Source organism: Melanotaenia boesemani, chromosome 23 (assembly GCF_017639745.1).
Source record: "Melanotaenia boesemani isolate fMelBoe1 chromosome 23, fMelBoe1.pri, whole genome shotgun sequence".
Classification (NCBI taxonomy): domain Eukaryota; kingdom Metazoa; phylum Chordata; class Actinopteri; order Atheriniformes; family Melanotaeniidae; genus Melanotaenia; species Melanotaenia boesemani.
The window spans coordinates 9,985,240-9,998,570 of NC_055704.1; the positions used below are offsets into that span (position 1 = coordinate 9,985,240).

General features: G+C 39.4%; 1 protein-coding gene across 2 annotated transcripts; it reads right to left on the reverse strand.

Annotated features, from left to right (window-relative positions):
- Nucleotides 1–66: 66 nt before the first annotated feature.
- zgc:194209 (uncharacterized protein LOC570908 homolog) lies at nt 67–11,270 on the reverse strand. 2 transcript variants are annotated; one of them, XM_041976984.1, is made up of 9 exons: nt 11,117–11,270; nt 9,756–9,883; nt 9,543–9,664; nt 7,092–7,193; nt 5,916–6,068; nt 5,707–5,822; nt 3,946–4,106; nt 3,554–3,749; nt 67–1,468 (listed from the first exon to the last, which is right to left on the reverse strand). In XM_041976984.1, the coding sequence occupies exons 1-9, from the start codon at nt 11,204–11,206 to the stop codon at nt 1,259–1,261; spliced, it is 1,278 nt and encodes a 425-aa protein (XP_041832918.1). In that variant the 5' UTR covers nt 11,207–11,270; the 3' UTR covers nt 67–1,258. The 2 variants fall into 2 exon arrangements, with proteins under 2 accessions (XP_041832918.1, XP_041832919.1); XM_041976985.1 differs by having other exon boundaries at nt 9,756–9,845; nt 11,117–11,198.
- Between the last annotated feature and the right edge of the window lie 2,061 nt (nt 11,271–13,331).

Here is a 13,331-nt window from a genome sequence, read left to right on the forward strand (position 1 = left end):
GTTTTTAATGATTGTTATGATGTATTTTTGGCTCGTGTTTTTGTCCAAATAAAGACATTCTTAAAAGATCACAGCAGATTTGCCCACTCAAAAAGTCTTTGAATGTTTAAGTTTATCAAATTATGACAATGATTAGTCAGAATTAGATCTTTAATCCATTAAACCAAATCAGAGAAGCTCTGCCAAGCAGCAAAGAAACAGGTTTTTGTTAAATGTCCAGTAATGTCATGCATCCTTTACATTAAGAATCCTGCAGAAAGCTTCTTATAAGTCAAGGTTTACGTTGCCTTTTTAAAGAAACAAAAACAAACCGGAAGCACTTTGCATTGAGAGCTGAAACTACAGATTATTTCCAGGTTAATCAACATCAGTTTTGGTGCATTAAAATGTCACAATCTCTACCCAGAAAAAGATTTAAATTAATTGGAAAAAAACTGAAAAGAAAAGCAGAAATTCCTCACAGTTTGATTAACTATAGTAGTCTGTTCCAGCTTCATATGCAATAAGTTCACTAACTCGACTCTCAGAGCCACAAAGATTTAACATAAAATGTTTATTTTAAAAACTTATCATAGTGAGGTAATTAAAACAGTTTTGAGACTGTCAGTATTCATATTTTAAAAGGTTAATCTCAGATTCAGCAGTGAGGAAGTGAAACTTGACAATCCACATCCACAATCTACTTCAGTATTAACATTTTTGTGCACATTTAAGTTTTGATTAAACTGATTAATTGACTGATTATTAAGTAGGTGTCTCTGGTGAAGTTCAGTCATTTAGTCCAGTTTGTTGTTTGTATAATTCTACTTAGACATCCAGTTCAAAAGCAGCCTGTAAGCCAATTAAGTGAAGATAAATTTATCACTTGTTCATTTGAGGTTGTTACTAATCTTAGCTCAGGGCCCAGTTCAAGGAAAAAGGGACTATTTTTGCTCTGGAGTGTATATAAGGAGATTAATGTCTCCCACTCAGTTTAGTGATACTCCTGCTTTCTTTGATTAAGCTGCACATCATGTGGGGAGTTTTCCAGAGTTTCAGATCAGTTTTAATGGGACATTTCTAGTTTTCTTTGGTAAAAAGTCACTATTCATCCCTCTTTAGATGCAGATGGAAAGTTATATGAATTTACACTGTCCTAAAACATCTTCAGTTTTCTACTCTGGAGTCACTAGTGTCCATCAGAAGACACGGGTCACTTCAGGTGTAAAATGTCAAATTAAAAAAAAGTCTCCTGTGCTCACGAAGCTGTTGACAGTCATCAGCTCTCCCAGCTCTCCAGGACAGGCAGGAATGGTAGGTCGGTGTTTCCCAGGTAGGTCCTCCCCCGGTGCTGGAAGACGTCACTGATGGCCCACGTTAGGCGCCCTTCCGGGTCGTGGAGAGTTCCCACGATTTTGCCATCCAATCCGAGCTCCAGAACCAGAGAGTAGCGTGGCAGGAGGAGGTTGTAGAAACTCAGAGGAACCACCTGCAAACACAAAGACAAGATGGTTCCAGCTGCTTCAACATGCAAATGGTGTTTTCAAACTCAAAGCAAAAAGCACTGAGCCTGTTTCCTATTATGACGTCCTTGGGTGATGTGATTGAGCCCGTCTCATCGTTTAACTATCTTGGGTTCTTCATTGATGATACATTGTCTTTCAAGCATGTTGAACAACTTGTTAAAAAGTTGAAGCTGCGTCTCAGTTTCTATTTCAGAAATAAGTCTTGTTTCTCTTTTGCTGCTAAAAGGAGACTTGTTGATGCTACGTTTATGTTACTGATTGACTATGGTGATGTTTTATATATGCATACATCCTCACAATGTCTTAAGTCATTGGATGTTTATCATGGAGCTTTGAGGTTTATAACTAATCTCAAAGCTCTAACTCATTGTATTTTGTATGAAAGAGCTGGCTGACAATCCTGAGACAAAACCATTGGCACATTTTTATTTATAAGGCATACTAAATCTGCTTCCCTCATACTTATGTAATGCTATCCAATCTAAAAGAAACAGTAGCTACAATCTTCGTTCTGTGACTCAGGACTCAGGATAAGCTATGTCTGGGGGAACTGGTTCCCTTACACCTTTTTAAAAGTAAGTTAAGAGCATTATTGCGGCGCACCAACTTCAAATCTAACCAAACGCCGCGGCAGGCTAATACTTGAGGATTTATGTCCAAAACGCGTCACGCTAAACCAGTTCACTTGTTACGATGCTTTATTGCTTCACATCCATGTCACAATCTCATGAAACAGCCACTTACTTTGTTTGATGTTGTTCCAGATGTGCAAAGATATAAAACAATGCATTTAGATTATGTTAATGGTATAAACACTGACAGTGACAATGATAATAACGATGACGGTTAATAGAAAATTTCTCCCAAAGCTCACCCTGCCTCCATGATTCAGGCCCCAAACCAGACATAGGTGAGCGTACCCATTAATGAAGATAACACACCCACAGTGCCAACCACAATCACCGGTGATGTCACCACGCTGTGCGCACACACATTATACAGGAAAATAAATAACCCGACATATGGCTCCTACAAGCATTAAATGACGAGTCTTTAGATTGTAAATGTTTTGACTAATATTATTTTGTAACTTGAAGTGTTGATGTATGTTTGAGATTTTATATGTAATTTTATTGGTGGTTTTGGTTGATTTGTAACTTGGTTTGCTGCTGTCTTGGCCAGGACACTCTTGTAAATGAGATTCTTAATCTCAATGAGGTTATTCCTGGTTAAATTTGAAAGAAAATCTAATAAATTACAAACTTTGCCAAATCAACAGTCCAAAAACAAAAGATTTTTTTTTTCCACCAAAAAGTTAGTTCACTCACTCATTTAAGTGTGTCATTGTAACACAGTGTGTGTGTTACTGAAGGGTCCTCCCACTGTCCTGTTACATTTCGCACCATCTAGTCTGAGTGCAGCTTGAAACAAAGCTTCGTCTGACTGACTGGATATAAATAACGGAACATTGTTATCCTTTTTTAAATTTAATTTTAAACATTTCTGCTTATGTTTGTCATCTGAGACGCATTTACAGAAAATCCAGAGAATTCTAACCAAGATGCCCAAGCCATCTCATCTGGGTCTTCTTGGATTTAAAGCAAATTGTGTGGGAACTAATTACATAATTAAAGAAAGGGAACACACCCAAGGTTGACTAGACTCATCACTTTGCCATTTTTCTGCTGCCTAACTTCATTTCTCCTGCTGCTGCTATAGATTTTTGTTTTGTGGTCTGGAATATTATGGGTCTGAATAATAATTTAATCAGTTCTTCACCAGTTTTTCATCAGTCTGGTTTCCAGTTAATGTTTTATGGACAACTGTACAACCATTTGGAATGAGGAGGCAACCAAAAGTGGTGAAAGAACAAAAACATAATTCCTGTATTCCTGTAGTGACTTCATAGACAGGTTGTGGTTGCAACCACACATCTTCATCCGATTACACCTCAGATTGAAACAACGAGCCTCGCTCCCCCGTGTTTAGATAAAGTAATTTAGACTGGATTAAGAAGACGCCAGTGTGGGAATGATGAACACACTTACCTTGGCCATGAAGCGTTTGACTGCTGGGTATGGAGCGATCATATCCAGGAAGGGAGGCATGAACTTCCGAAAGCGAGGTGTTGTTATGCCAACCAGGAATGTTCTGTGGTTGCTAAGGCGAATGTTATCAGGGTAACCAATCATGTTGTCCATTATTATCTCTTTTGTGCCGGCCTTTGGGCCCTTCAGCCAATACCTGAGAGGAGACAGAGTCAGCTTAGTGTGGTCTTGTGTAGTTTTTCACATACTCATCCTTTTTTAAACTTGAGAGAATCCTCTTGAACATTTTTGTGTTAAAATGTATACTTTTAAAACTGGCCCCCAGAGAATTAAAGCAAGTCAATGCAATGTCTTCAAAATGACTCGTAAACAACTGTGTGTGAGTGCAGTACCGCAGTATGCGTGCGATGCTGGTCTCAGCCAGCAGCAGGAAGTCTTCGTCAGGTGACAGGACAATGCCGTTGGGCATGTAGAGGGACTCCAACAGCACCGTCACGTTTCCTGTCCGAGGATCGTAGGAAAGAAGACGGCCGAGGCTGTTCAACTCGATCACCTGAAACATCAAACCGCTCAGTTTCATTTTGCTCCTCAGTTTGAATTAGCTTTACATTAAACTTCTTCTTCTTAACAGTATTATTAGTGGTGATAATAATCTTAGTCATTATAATTACTATTAAAAGATGACATCATGGTAATGTTGTAATCTGCCTTTGACCCAGATCATGTTCATGTTGATACAGTTCAAAATATAGCAGTAGCCTACCTGCTATATGGGCTGCTTTGTAAACTGCTGGGTCTTTTGGGTTTTTCTCAGGTGAGTGACCCTATGACTTGGCGGAGGTCTGGACTCTCACAGTGCTTCCAGGTTTTTCTTCTTTTTTTTTTTATTCATATACATTTTTTCTCATCTTTATTATCATTAATATTGCTTTTAATATTATTAGTTATTTGTACATGATTGTAATATATCTTCATTATTATTATTTTTTAATATTACATTGAAATTACGTTATCAATATTGTGTTAATATTATGCTTGTCTTGCATTTCATACGTTTATATTTGTGTCTACACATATTACAGATGTACGACTGTACATCAGTGCTCAATTGACCTTTGTTATGTATGTATATAACATTGCAGTGTGTCTTATTTGTACTGATTTTTTTTTACATGAAAAAAATACTTCTTGTTTAATGTAGACCTGTAGTTTTACCCTTTTTTTTTGTTTGTGTTAACTTTGTTTGGTTCATCTTTCTATTTAAATTATTAAATTAATTTATCTGTTTATTTCAATCACATTGATCTATTTCAGCAATAATAAAATACCAAAAAAACAAACACACAGTTTTAGTTTAGCTAATTTAATTAATTTACTAATTATTTTCCTATTAAGTTTAAACGTTGTGATATTAGTCATTAGTTCTATTAAGTTGTTTTGATTTATACCGGATGCATTCATGGGCATTTGTTTAAAACTTCACCATGAACCTAAGAAATATCTGAATGTGACAAACTAGTGAGAGTGGACGTCACTGAACACATTTGTGTTCACATGAGAACAAACCTGCAGCATTTCAGACAGATCAGGATATTTTCCACCTCATCTACTCATCTCACAGCCAGTGATCACCATTTTTCAGGGCTGTTTAATCCTTCAGATGAAAACCACCGGCTGAATTTTCATATTTTAATGACTCCAAGCTCATTCCTCTGGGATGTCTGCTTTACGTGCCTGCAGGCATTTTCCAGGAAGTCTGATTTCTCATTTACATGAACGTTCACAAATCATTCCTGATAGAATCTGTTCAAGGTTAACTAATTCTGAAGTGCTTCCTGGAGCCTGACCAGAAGCTCTGAATAGACTTTCTATTGGATGGGTATGAAGAACCAGTCTGAGACTCCTATTATGTGTGGGAGGGCTGCTGTTACCAGGCAACACTGAAAAGACACAAAGCCTGCTTGCATCAGCTTTCCTTCCTCTAATTTTCTGTCAGAAGAGCTGAGTCACATAATTTGCGTCACTTCTTTTCAACTCTTTCAGCTGCTTTTTGGGTTGTTTTTTTTAAGTTTAAACCTCAAGGAGTTGATTTGATTCTTCTTTAACAGCTCAGACCTGAAGCTCATTTCCTCATCTGGTCCTTCTCCTCTCACCTCCAGTTTGACATGTCTGCGCCCCCAGCGGCTGGAAGAATCTGTGAAATAGATGATCCCTGTTTGGGAGGAAATCTCGAGGCCATTCAGAAAGGCAAAGGGAACACCATCAGGACCTGAGGATAGAAAGGAGAAGTGGAGGAAACAAGGCTGGATAAACTAGTACTAACAGGGCTTCATTTAGTAAGACAACAATAAACACACCGTACCATCTGAATTTGCTAACAGTAGAGTCTTTTCTCCTGTTTTGGGGTCGACACTATGCAGCCCGAGGTAGGAGTCGGCGACGATCAGCTGACCGTGGCGGTCCATACGAACACCATGAGGACGACCGCACACAGGTTCATAGTCAGTGCTGCTGCCTGGAACAACACAATAAACATTAAGCTGCAGAATATTCGTTGTCAGCAACAGCATGAGAGTCAAACTCTTTTATTTTTTTTACCTCAATAATCAGATAACTTGGTGTTTTTCTCTAACAGAAATATTAAGTTTGGATGATGTGAAAAAAAGACTAAACTGACCTTTAAATTTATGCTGTTTGAAAAAGACAATGACCTATTTAATTAAAATTTCTATTCATTACAGATTATATCAGTTGAGGTCATTGAAAAGTTTTTCCTTTCTGTTATAAGGGAGTCATGTATAGGGAGTCTTTTTGCCCATGGCTATTAAGAGACTGCTGCAGGAACCATGACACACACACACACACACAAACACACACACACACACCCACTACTACCTCCCAGCCAATGGTGAGTTGCAACTTTTTGCACTAGTTTTAATATAAACCATTCTATTTTTTTATGTGTAACATTTTAACTACACTTTAATATTTATTACTTATATAGTTTTATTTTTATTTATTAATTTTTAATATTGTGAATTTGTGCTGCTTAGAGACAGAAATGCTGCCAAACAGAATTTCATTGTATTCTTGTAAAATGACACTAAAACTGCTTCTTATTCATTTGGTTTTCCAGTGTGACTCTGGCTTCCTCCCCCCCTCCAAAGACATGCATGTTAGGTTAATTGATCATTCTTTGATAACACTAAATCCTCCCTAGGAGTGAGTAAAAGCATGAACAGTTTTGTGTCTCTCTATGTTGGCCCTGTGATAGACTGGTGATAATGATGTGTGATAGTGTATCCTGCCTGGGATAGACACTAGTTCCCTGCAACCCTGAACTGGAAAAGGCCACCAAGAAAATGAATGAATTAAATTGAAATGAAAATGGAACAAGTAATTAATAATAATGAGTTTCTTTATGACACAAACGTGTAATGGAAACCTCACACACAAATAAAGGAAAGTTAAGAAGAGGAAGGATACAGTTGTCCCTGAACAAGCATAGAAAAAGTAACAGAAAAAAAAGAAAACAAACCACATTCTGGTAGATTCTGTCCCATGTGTGTGATGAGGGTGAGGCTGTCATCAGGACCGATCCTCCACAGTTTCCCATCCACTGTTCCTGTGTACACATTTCCTGTAAATACACACAGGAAAAATGTTGCTTCGGTGCAGTCTGTTGACTTCTTCAGCTAGCTTAGCTCTATGTAAAACTGGTTAATATGAATCAATTTGATTTAATTGGATTACAGTGAAAAATAATGATCGGTTCATATGGGTGAGGTTGTGCTGGGAGGGAAGAGATACAGAATATGATAGCTGCCACCACTCGATAAATAATATTTTTCATTTGGAATTAACCTCCTTTTGTCTGAAGACTGATGGAAAAGTGTACATCCTCTCTACTATATTTTAATGTCAGTCCTAAAAGTGGTACTTGGCATAAACAATTAGAGAACAACTGGTCTAGTGGTTATGTTTGAAGGCTCAAACAAAGAATTGTGTAAAAATGATGATGTGGCCAGACGAAGTGTGGCTCACAGAACCCTTATGATGATGAAAAAACAAGGACCAAGGTTTCCCTTGCCCGGACGTGGGTCACCGGGGCCCCCCTCTGGAGCCAGGCCTGGAGGTGGGGCACGGAGGCGAGCGCCTGGTGGCCGGGCCTTTGCCCATGGGGCCCGGTCGGGCTCAGCCCGAAAGGGAGACATGGGCCTCTCCTCCCGTGGGCTCACCACCTACGGGAGGGGCCATAGGGGTCGGGTGCATTGTGAGTTGTGTTTTGTTGTTGGACTTCTGTGCTCGTCATGGATTGTCCATAATGAACACCTTGTTCAGACATAAGAGTGTCCACATGTGCACTTGGCACCAGGACACTCTAGGCCGCAGTTCGATGATCGACTTTGTAGTCGTGTCGTCGGACTGCATGTCCTGGACACTCGGGTGAAGAGAGGGGCGGAGCTGTCAACTGATCACCACCTGGTGGTGAGTTGGCTCAGATGGTGGGGGAGAATGCCGGTCAGGCCTGGCAGGCCCAAGCGTGTTGTGAGGGTCTGCTGGGAACGTCTGGCAGAGTCCCCTGTCAACTCCCATCTCCGGCAGAGCTTCAACCAAGTCCCGGGTGAGGCGGGGGACATTGAGTCTGAATGGGCTGTGTTCCGTGCCTCTATTGTCGAGGCGGCCAGCCGCAGCTGTGGCCGTAAGGTCGTCGGTGCCTGTCGTGGCGGTAACCCCCGAACTCGTTGGTGGACACCGGCAGTAAGGGATGCCGTCAAGCTGAAGAAGGAGTCCTATCGGGCCTTTTTAGCCTGTGGGACTCCAGAGGCAGCTGATGGGTATCGGCGGGCTAAGCGGAGCGCGGCTTTGGATGGAGCGAGAGATCGACAGGCGGATCGGTGCGGCGTCCGCAGTGATGCGGGCTCTGCATCGGTCTGTCGTGGTGAAGAGAGAGCTGAGCCAAAAGGCAAAGCTCTCGATTTACCGGTCGATCTACGTTCCTACCCTTACCTATGGTCATGAGCTGTGGGTAATGACCGAAAGAACGAGATCTCGAATACAAGCGGCCGAAATGAGTTTCCTCCGCAGGGTGGCCGGGCTCTCCCTTAGAGATAGGGTGAGAAGCTCGGTGATCCGGGAGGGGCTCAGAGTAGAGCCGCTTCTCCTCCACATCGAGAGGAGCCAGATGAGGTGGCTCGGGCATCTGGTTAGGATGCCTCCTGGACGCCTCCCTGGTGAGGTGTTCCGGGCACGTCCCACCGGAAGGAGGCCCCGGGGCAGACCCAGGACACGCTGGACAGACTACATCTCTCGGCTGGCCTGGGAACGCCTCGGGATCCCTTCGGATGAGCTGGTGAATGTGGCCGGGGAGAGGGAAGTCTGGGTTTCCCTGCTTAGGCAGCTGCCCCCGCGACCCGACTCCGGATAAGCGGAAGAGAATGGATGGATGGATGGATGGATGATGATGTGGCCAGTAGAAATCTAATTTAAGGTTCAGTTTGGATGAAGTGGAAACATCTGGTGGGAAAAACGAATCCCAGCTAATTATATATCTTCAATCAACCCCAAAACTATTGTGGACAGAAAAAACAGAGCCTGATTTGGAGTGTTTGGTTGGTCCTTTTTTGAATTTCATATTCATGTAGCCCAACTTTTGCCATTTTGGAGCTAGAAAGTCTTTTTATTATTGAAAGAAAACAGATTCTCGACAACCATGATATGGATAAAAAAATCTTTCTACTGATGAGGAATAGAAGATCTAATATTCTGGAGTAAAATAATCAGAACACAAATATTAACCAGATTAATAAGCATTTTGCACCTTAAAGTTATTTTTTTAAACAAATCCGAGCGATGTGATTAGCTGCAGCATCCAGTGATATGAGAGACATGACTTAAGTTTAACTTCTCCTGTCAGCCTCTTTACTCTTCTGAGCAGCAATTAGAAAATAAACACTTCACACGTCACAGTCTGACGTCCCATACTCACCTTTCTCATCAGCAGTGAAGGATTCTGGTCCATGTAGTTTCCCTTCGAACAGCCTGCGGCCCCTCTGCAGGCGGGTGTTAACAGCCAGTGGCCCCTCGAGGGCTGGGGGAGGCCCTTTCAGACTGAATAAACATAAATGGTTACCAATTGCCCAGTAAATGAATGTTGAAGTAAAAAAATGGAGAAAAAAAAAACCCAAACATTTATGCTTACACATGTGGTTTGGGATCTATGGGAGACGGCAACAGGTAAACTCCAATAGAGATAGCCAGCAGAGCCACTAACAATGATTTCTTACCCAACCTGACAACACAGCAGGAAGAACAGTATTTGTTAGGATACTGCAAAAAACAAACAAAACTCAATTTAATACGATGTGCACATGGTGCATAAAACATCCAGATCATTCCAAGGCACTTTAAATAACCTATCTGAAACTTTATACCTAGCATTGTCCCCATACTTGCACTGTAATATTGAAAAGGATTTGTTTAAAAATTCTTTTCCAATGACAACACTGCACAATCTGGTGTCAGTGAGACCAAAGTGTTGTGTCACACATGCTGAAGTGACCTTTGACTTTGCATAGGTTGTTCCAGGAGGATTAGACCACATCGGTTGCACAATTTCCTTCAAATGTATAGGAAAAACCACGGACACTGGTTCTTTGATAGGAGATTTTTATCAGAAAACAAGCTGAGACATGACATGTTGGTGCCCAGTTAGTTCTGTCATGTTTGTTATTGGCAGAAAAGACATGACTCAAGGTCTTGTGCAAAAGTATGCACAATTTCCAACCAGCCCAATTAAGTTAAGTAGTTTTGGATTATGAAAACAGCAATAATTATATACAATAATATTTTAGAATTGATGCACAATTAAAAAGGTATCAATTAACATGTGTAACATTACAGTTTTATTTGAGACTTATTTATAGCTGCTCTGCTTTTAGAAAGCTGCTCAACTGCAAAATCAGCTCTGCTTTGTTGAGTAATTCAGAAAGAAACAGCCTTTGGAAACAGGCGTTTGTTATGCTGACCGCTGGTAATAGGGGACCCTGAACGCAGCACATTAAAATAATTCATTTATCTGCTGAACACTGCGACCACTGTGCAGGAAAAATAACCCGATAAAGCAGCGTACATACATAACCAGAAATTAATTTTTAATGGAACTTCGCCAGAAGAATAAGCCACACTCTGTTTAAACTTTCTCCTGGGAAATTCGCGGGGTTATTAAATCAATTATGTGGACTGTGTTTAAGTAGCACCCCAGCTCTCAACGCCTCCAGCTGTGTGCATTAGCTGAACAGGTAGCAGTTCCATCTTAATTAAACACTTTTTAAAAAATGTACATTTAATACTACTGTAGCTTCAATAGAGTCTTGAATTATTTTTGCACGTGGCTACTTTAATATTAAACCAACATAAGTCAAACAGATATTTTGAACACATCATTTTGCCAGCGGTCGGACACTTTTAACGTCTGGCGCTCGCGGGAGCGTAAAGCCCTCCACAGACAAACTCTCGGAGACATTTTTGTTCGAGTTGAAGTGAATAAAGTTTTAAACTTACATTGCTGATTCTGAAGGGCGCGTCTCTTCCCCTTGGTGAGTCCTGAAGCGCTGTGGATGTCAAAGCGCTGCGCGAGACATCGCAAAACATAAAGTTAACCGGAGACTGCGCGAGCTCATCCTGTGTAGACTGTCAGAGTAGAGGCATTGTTTTTGTTTATTATTATTATTATTATTATTATTATTATTATTATTATTATTTATTATTATTATTAATGTTTTATTTTTTATTATTTTTTTTATGGAAATAAAGTCAAAGGAGTCGTAAGGATATTCAGCAAGGGTGTTGGGTCCTGTAGTTCCAAACAATGTTGTAAAAGGAGTACCTACTCTACCTGCCTGAATGAAAACTGGAGGTTATACCAAGGCATAAATTTCCATCTATGCAATTTTCACCGACATTTTCACTAATTTCCCTAAAAGTCCGTCCTTAAAATGAATTATTATTATTATTATTATTATTATTATTATTATTATTATTATACATTGTGTTTTTTAGCCAATTTCCCATTTAATTTCACTTTAACAAAATTGGACTACAGTGCAGTGCAAAAATCTTGATGAAGCCCTTATTTTTTTCATTTTATTTCCAAGCAAGACTTTCTTGTGATCTTTTAAAATGGCCCTAAACAAAAGTTCTCCAGGCTTTCTAAAGATCTTTCAGTGTTTCTTTGGACATTAACTGCTTTTTCACTCATTGTTAGTCTACTCTTTGTTCTTTACCAGTCTCAGTGTTTGATTTTTTTCATGTTTGTTTGTAAAGTGACTTAACACTGACCCATAATTCATTTAAGCATAAAAATATCACCAAACCAAAAGGATGAATCAGTGTTATGTTGACACAGACAACATCAGAGAATCATTTGTTCCCTTTTCTTTAGTTGCATCTGTGATATATATATATATATATATATATATATATATGTGTGTGTGTGTGTGTGTGTGTGTTTAAGAAAGGAAAAAAAACTAACACAGCTTTGTATCTAGATAATAAAGTGCCATAATTGGTCAATGACATAGGCGTGATTCAATAGACTTGGGTTTTATCCAATTCCCCTCTTCTCTTAAAAAGTATAATTTAATCAATTTTCCTTTGTTGTTGTGTTTTGCACATCAGGGCCACTGTTACATCAGCTATTTTACTAAAGTGAAAAATTTTGAATAGTTTTAGCCTGCGTGAAAAGTGCTATACAATGTTTTTGATAAGGTTCACAAGGGTTAATAGTACAGCTGAGAAAAGTTCAATATTTCATTTATACGTTTGAAGACTTTTTTCAGAGGTTGACACTCTACTGTGGATTGTGAGATGTTAGCACCCAAATATTTTTGTTTAATATTTATTATTAATTTCAGCTTTTTAAATACGTTCCTTTAATTATAAAAATTTGCATTGTACAGTACTGATGGCTATATTTTGATCTAATTTGTATTTCAAACTGTCCATCATTTTACATTATTAATGGAAATTCTTTGTTACACAGTCTAATATTTATTCATGTTTTTTGTAATTATAGAAATGTTTTGGCTTTGTTGTGTGTCTTACCTGTATGCACTTTAATGTTTAATCCATCATTTTTAATACATCAGAATTAAAATACGGTAGAAAAAAAAAGTGTCTTACTCAAAACCTTTTCCAAGACTGTGGGACATTTACTCTGAAAGCACTGTTGGTTTGGGTTTTCTCAGCTTCACATGTGTCAGAGTCCAACATTTGGCTGTGAGACTGCAGCCAGGAGGAGGAGGGGGTCCCACTTTTTGTCTGTAGGATCATTTGAGATGGGGTCAAACAAGGGACGGGAGGAGGAGCTGCTGCATCTGGTCCAAACAACAGACCCTCCAACACACTGACAGCAGTAACACATTGCTGAGCAGTAAAAACACAATAAATCATCCTGACAGTTATTAATAAAAAAAAATGAAAACATGGGAGTTGCTTACATTCGTGTCCAGAAATGGTTCAGAAAATATTTATTTCAACATGGCCATCGTTTTTTTGTAGCATTTTAAACCTATAAACACAAAACAGAGGACAAATTTCCTCACAGTAAATAAGTTAAATGTTGCACTGTTTACTCATTTTATTTCTGTAAATGATCTGTACGTCCATATTTAGAAGGAAATAATGTGCTAATCAAAAGTTTTCATGTATTTTCTGGACTTTCATTTTTGTTTCTCACTGGGTGCAAGGGGCTTCAGACATCGGGCCCTTTGCTATA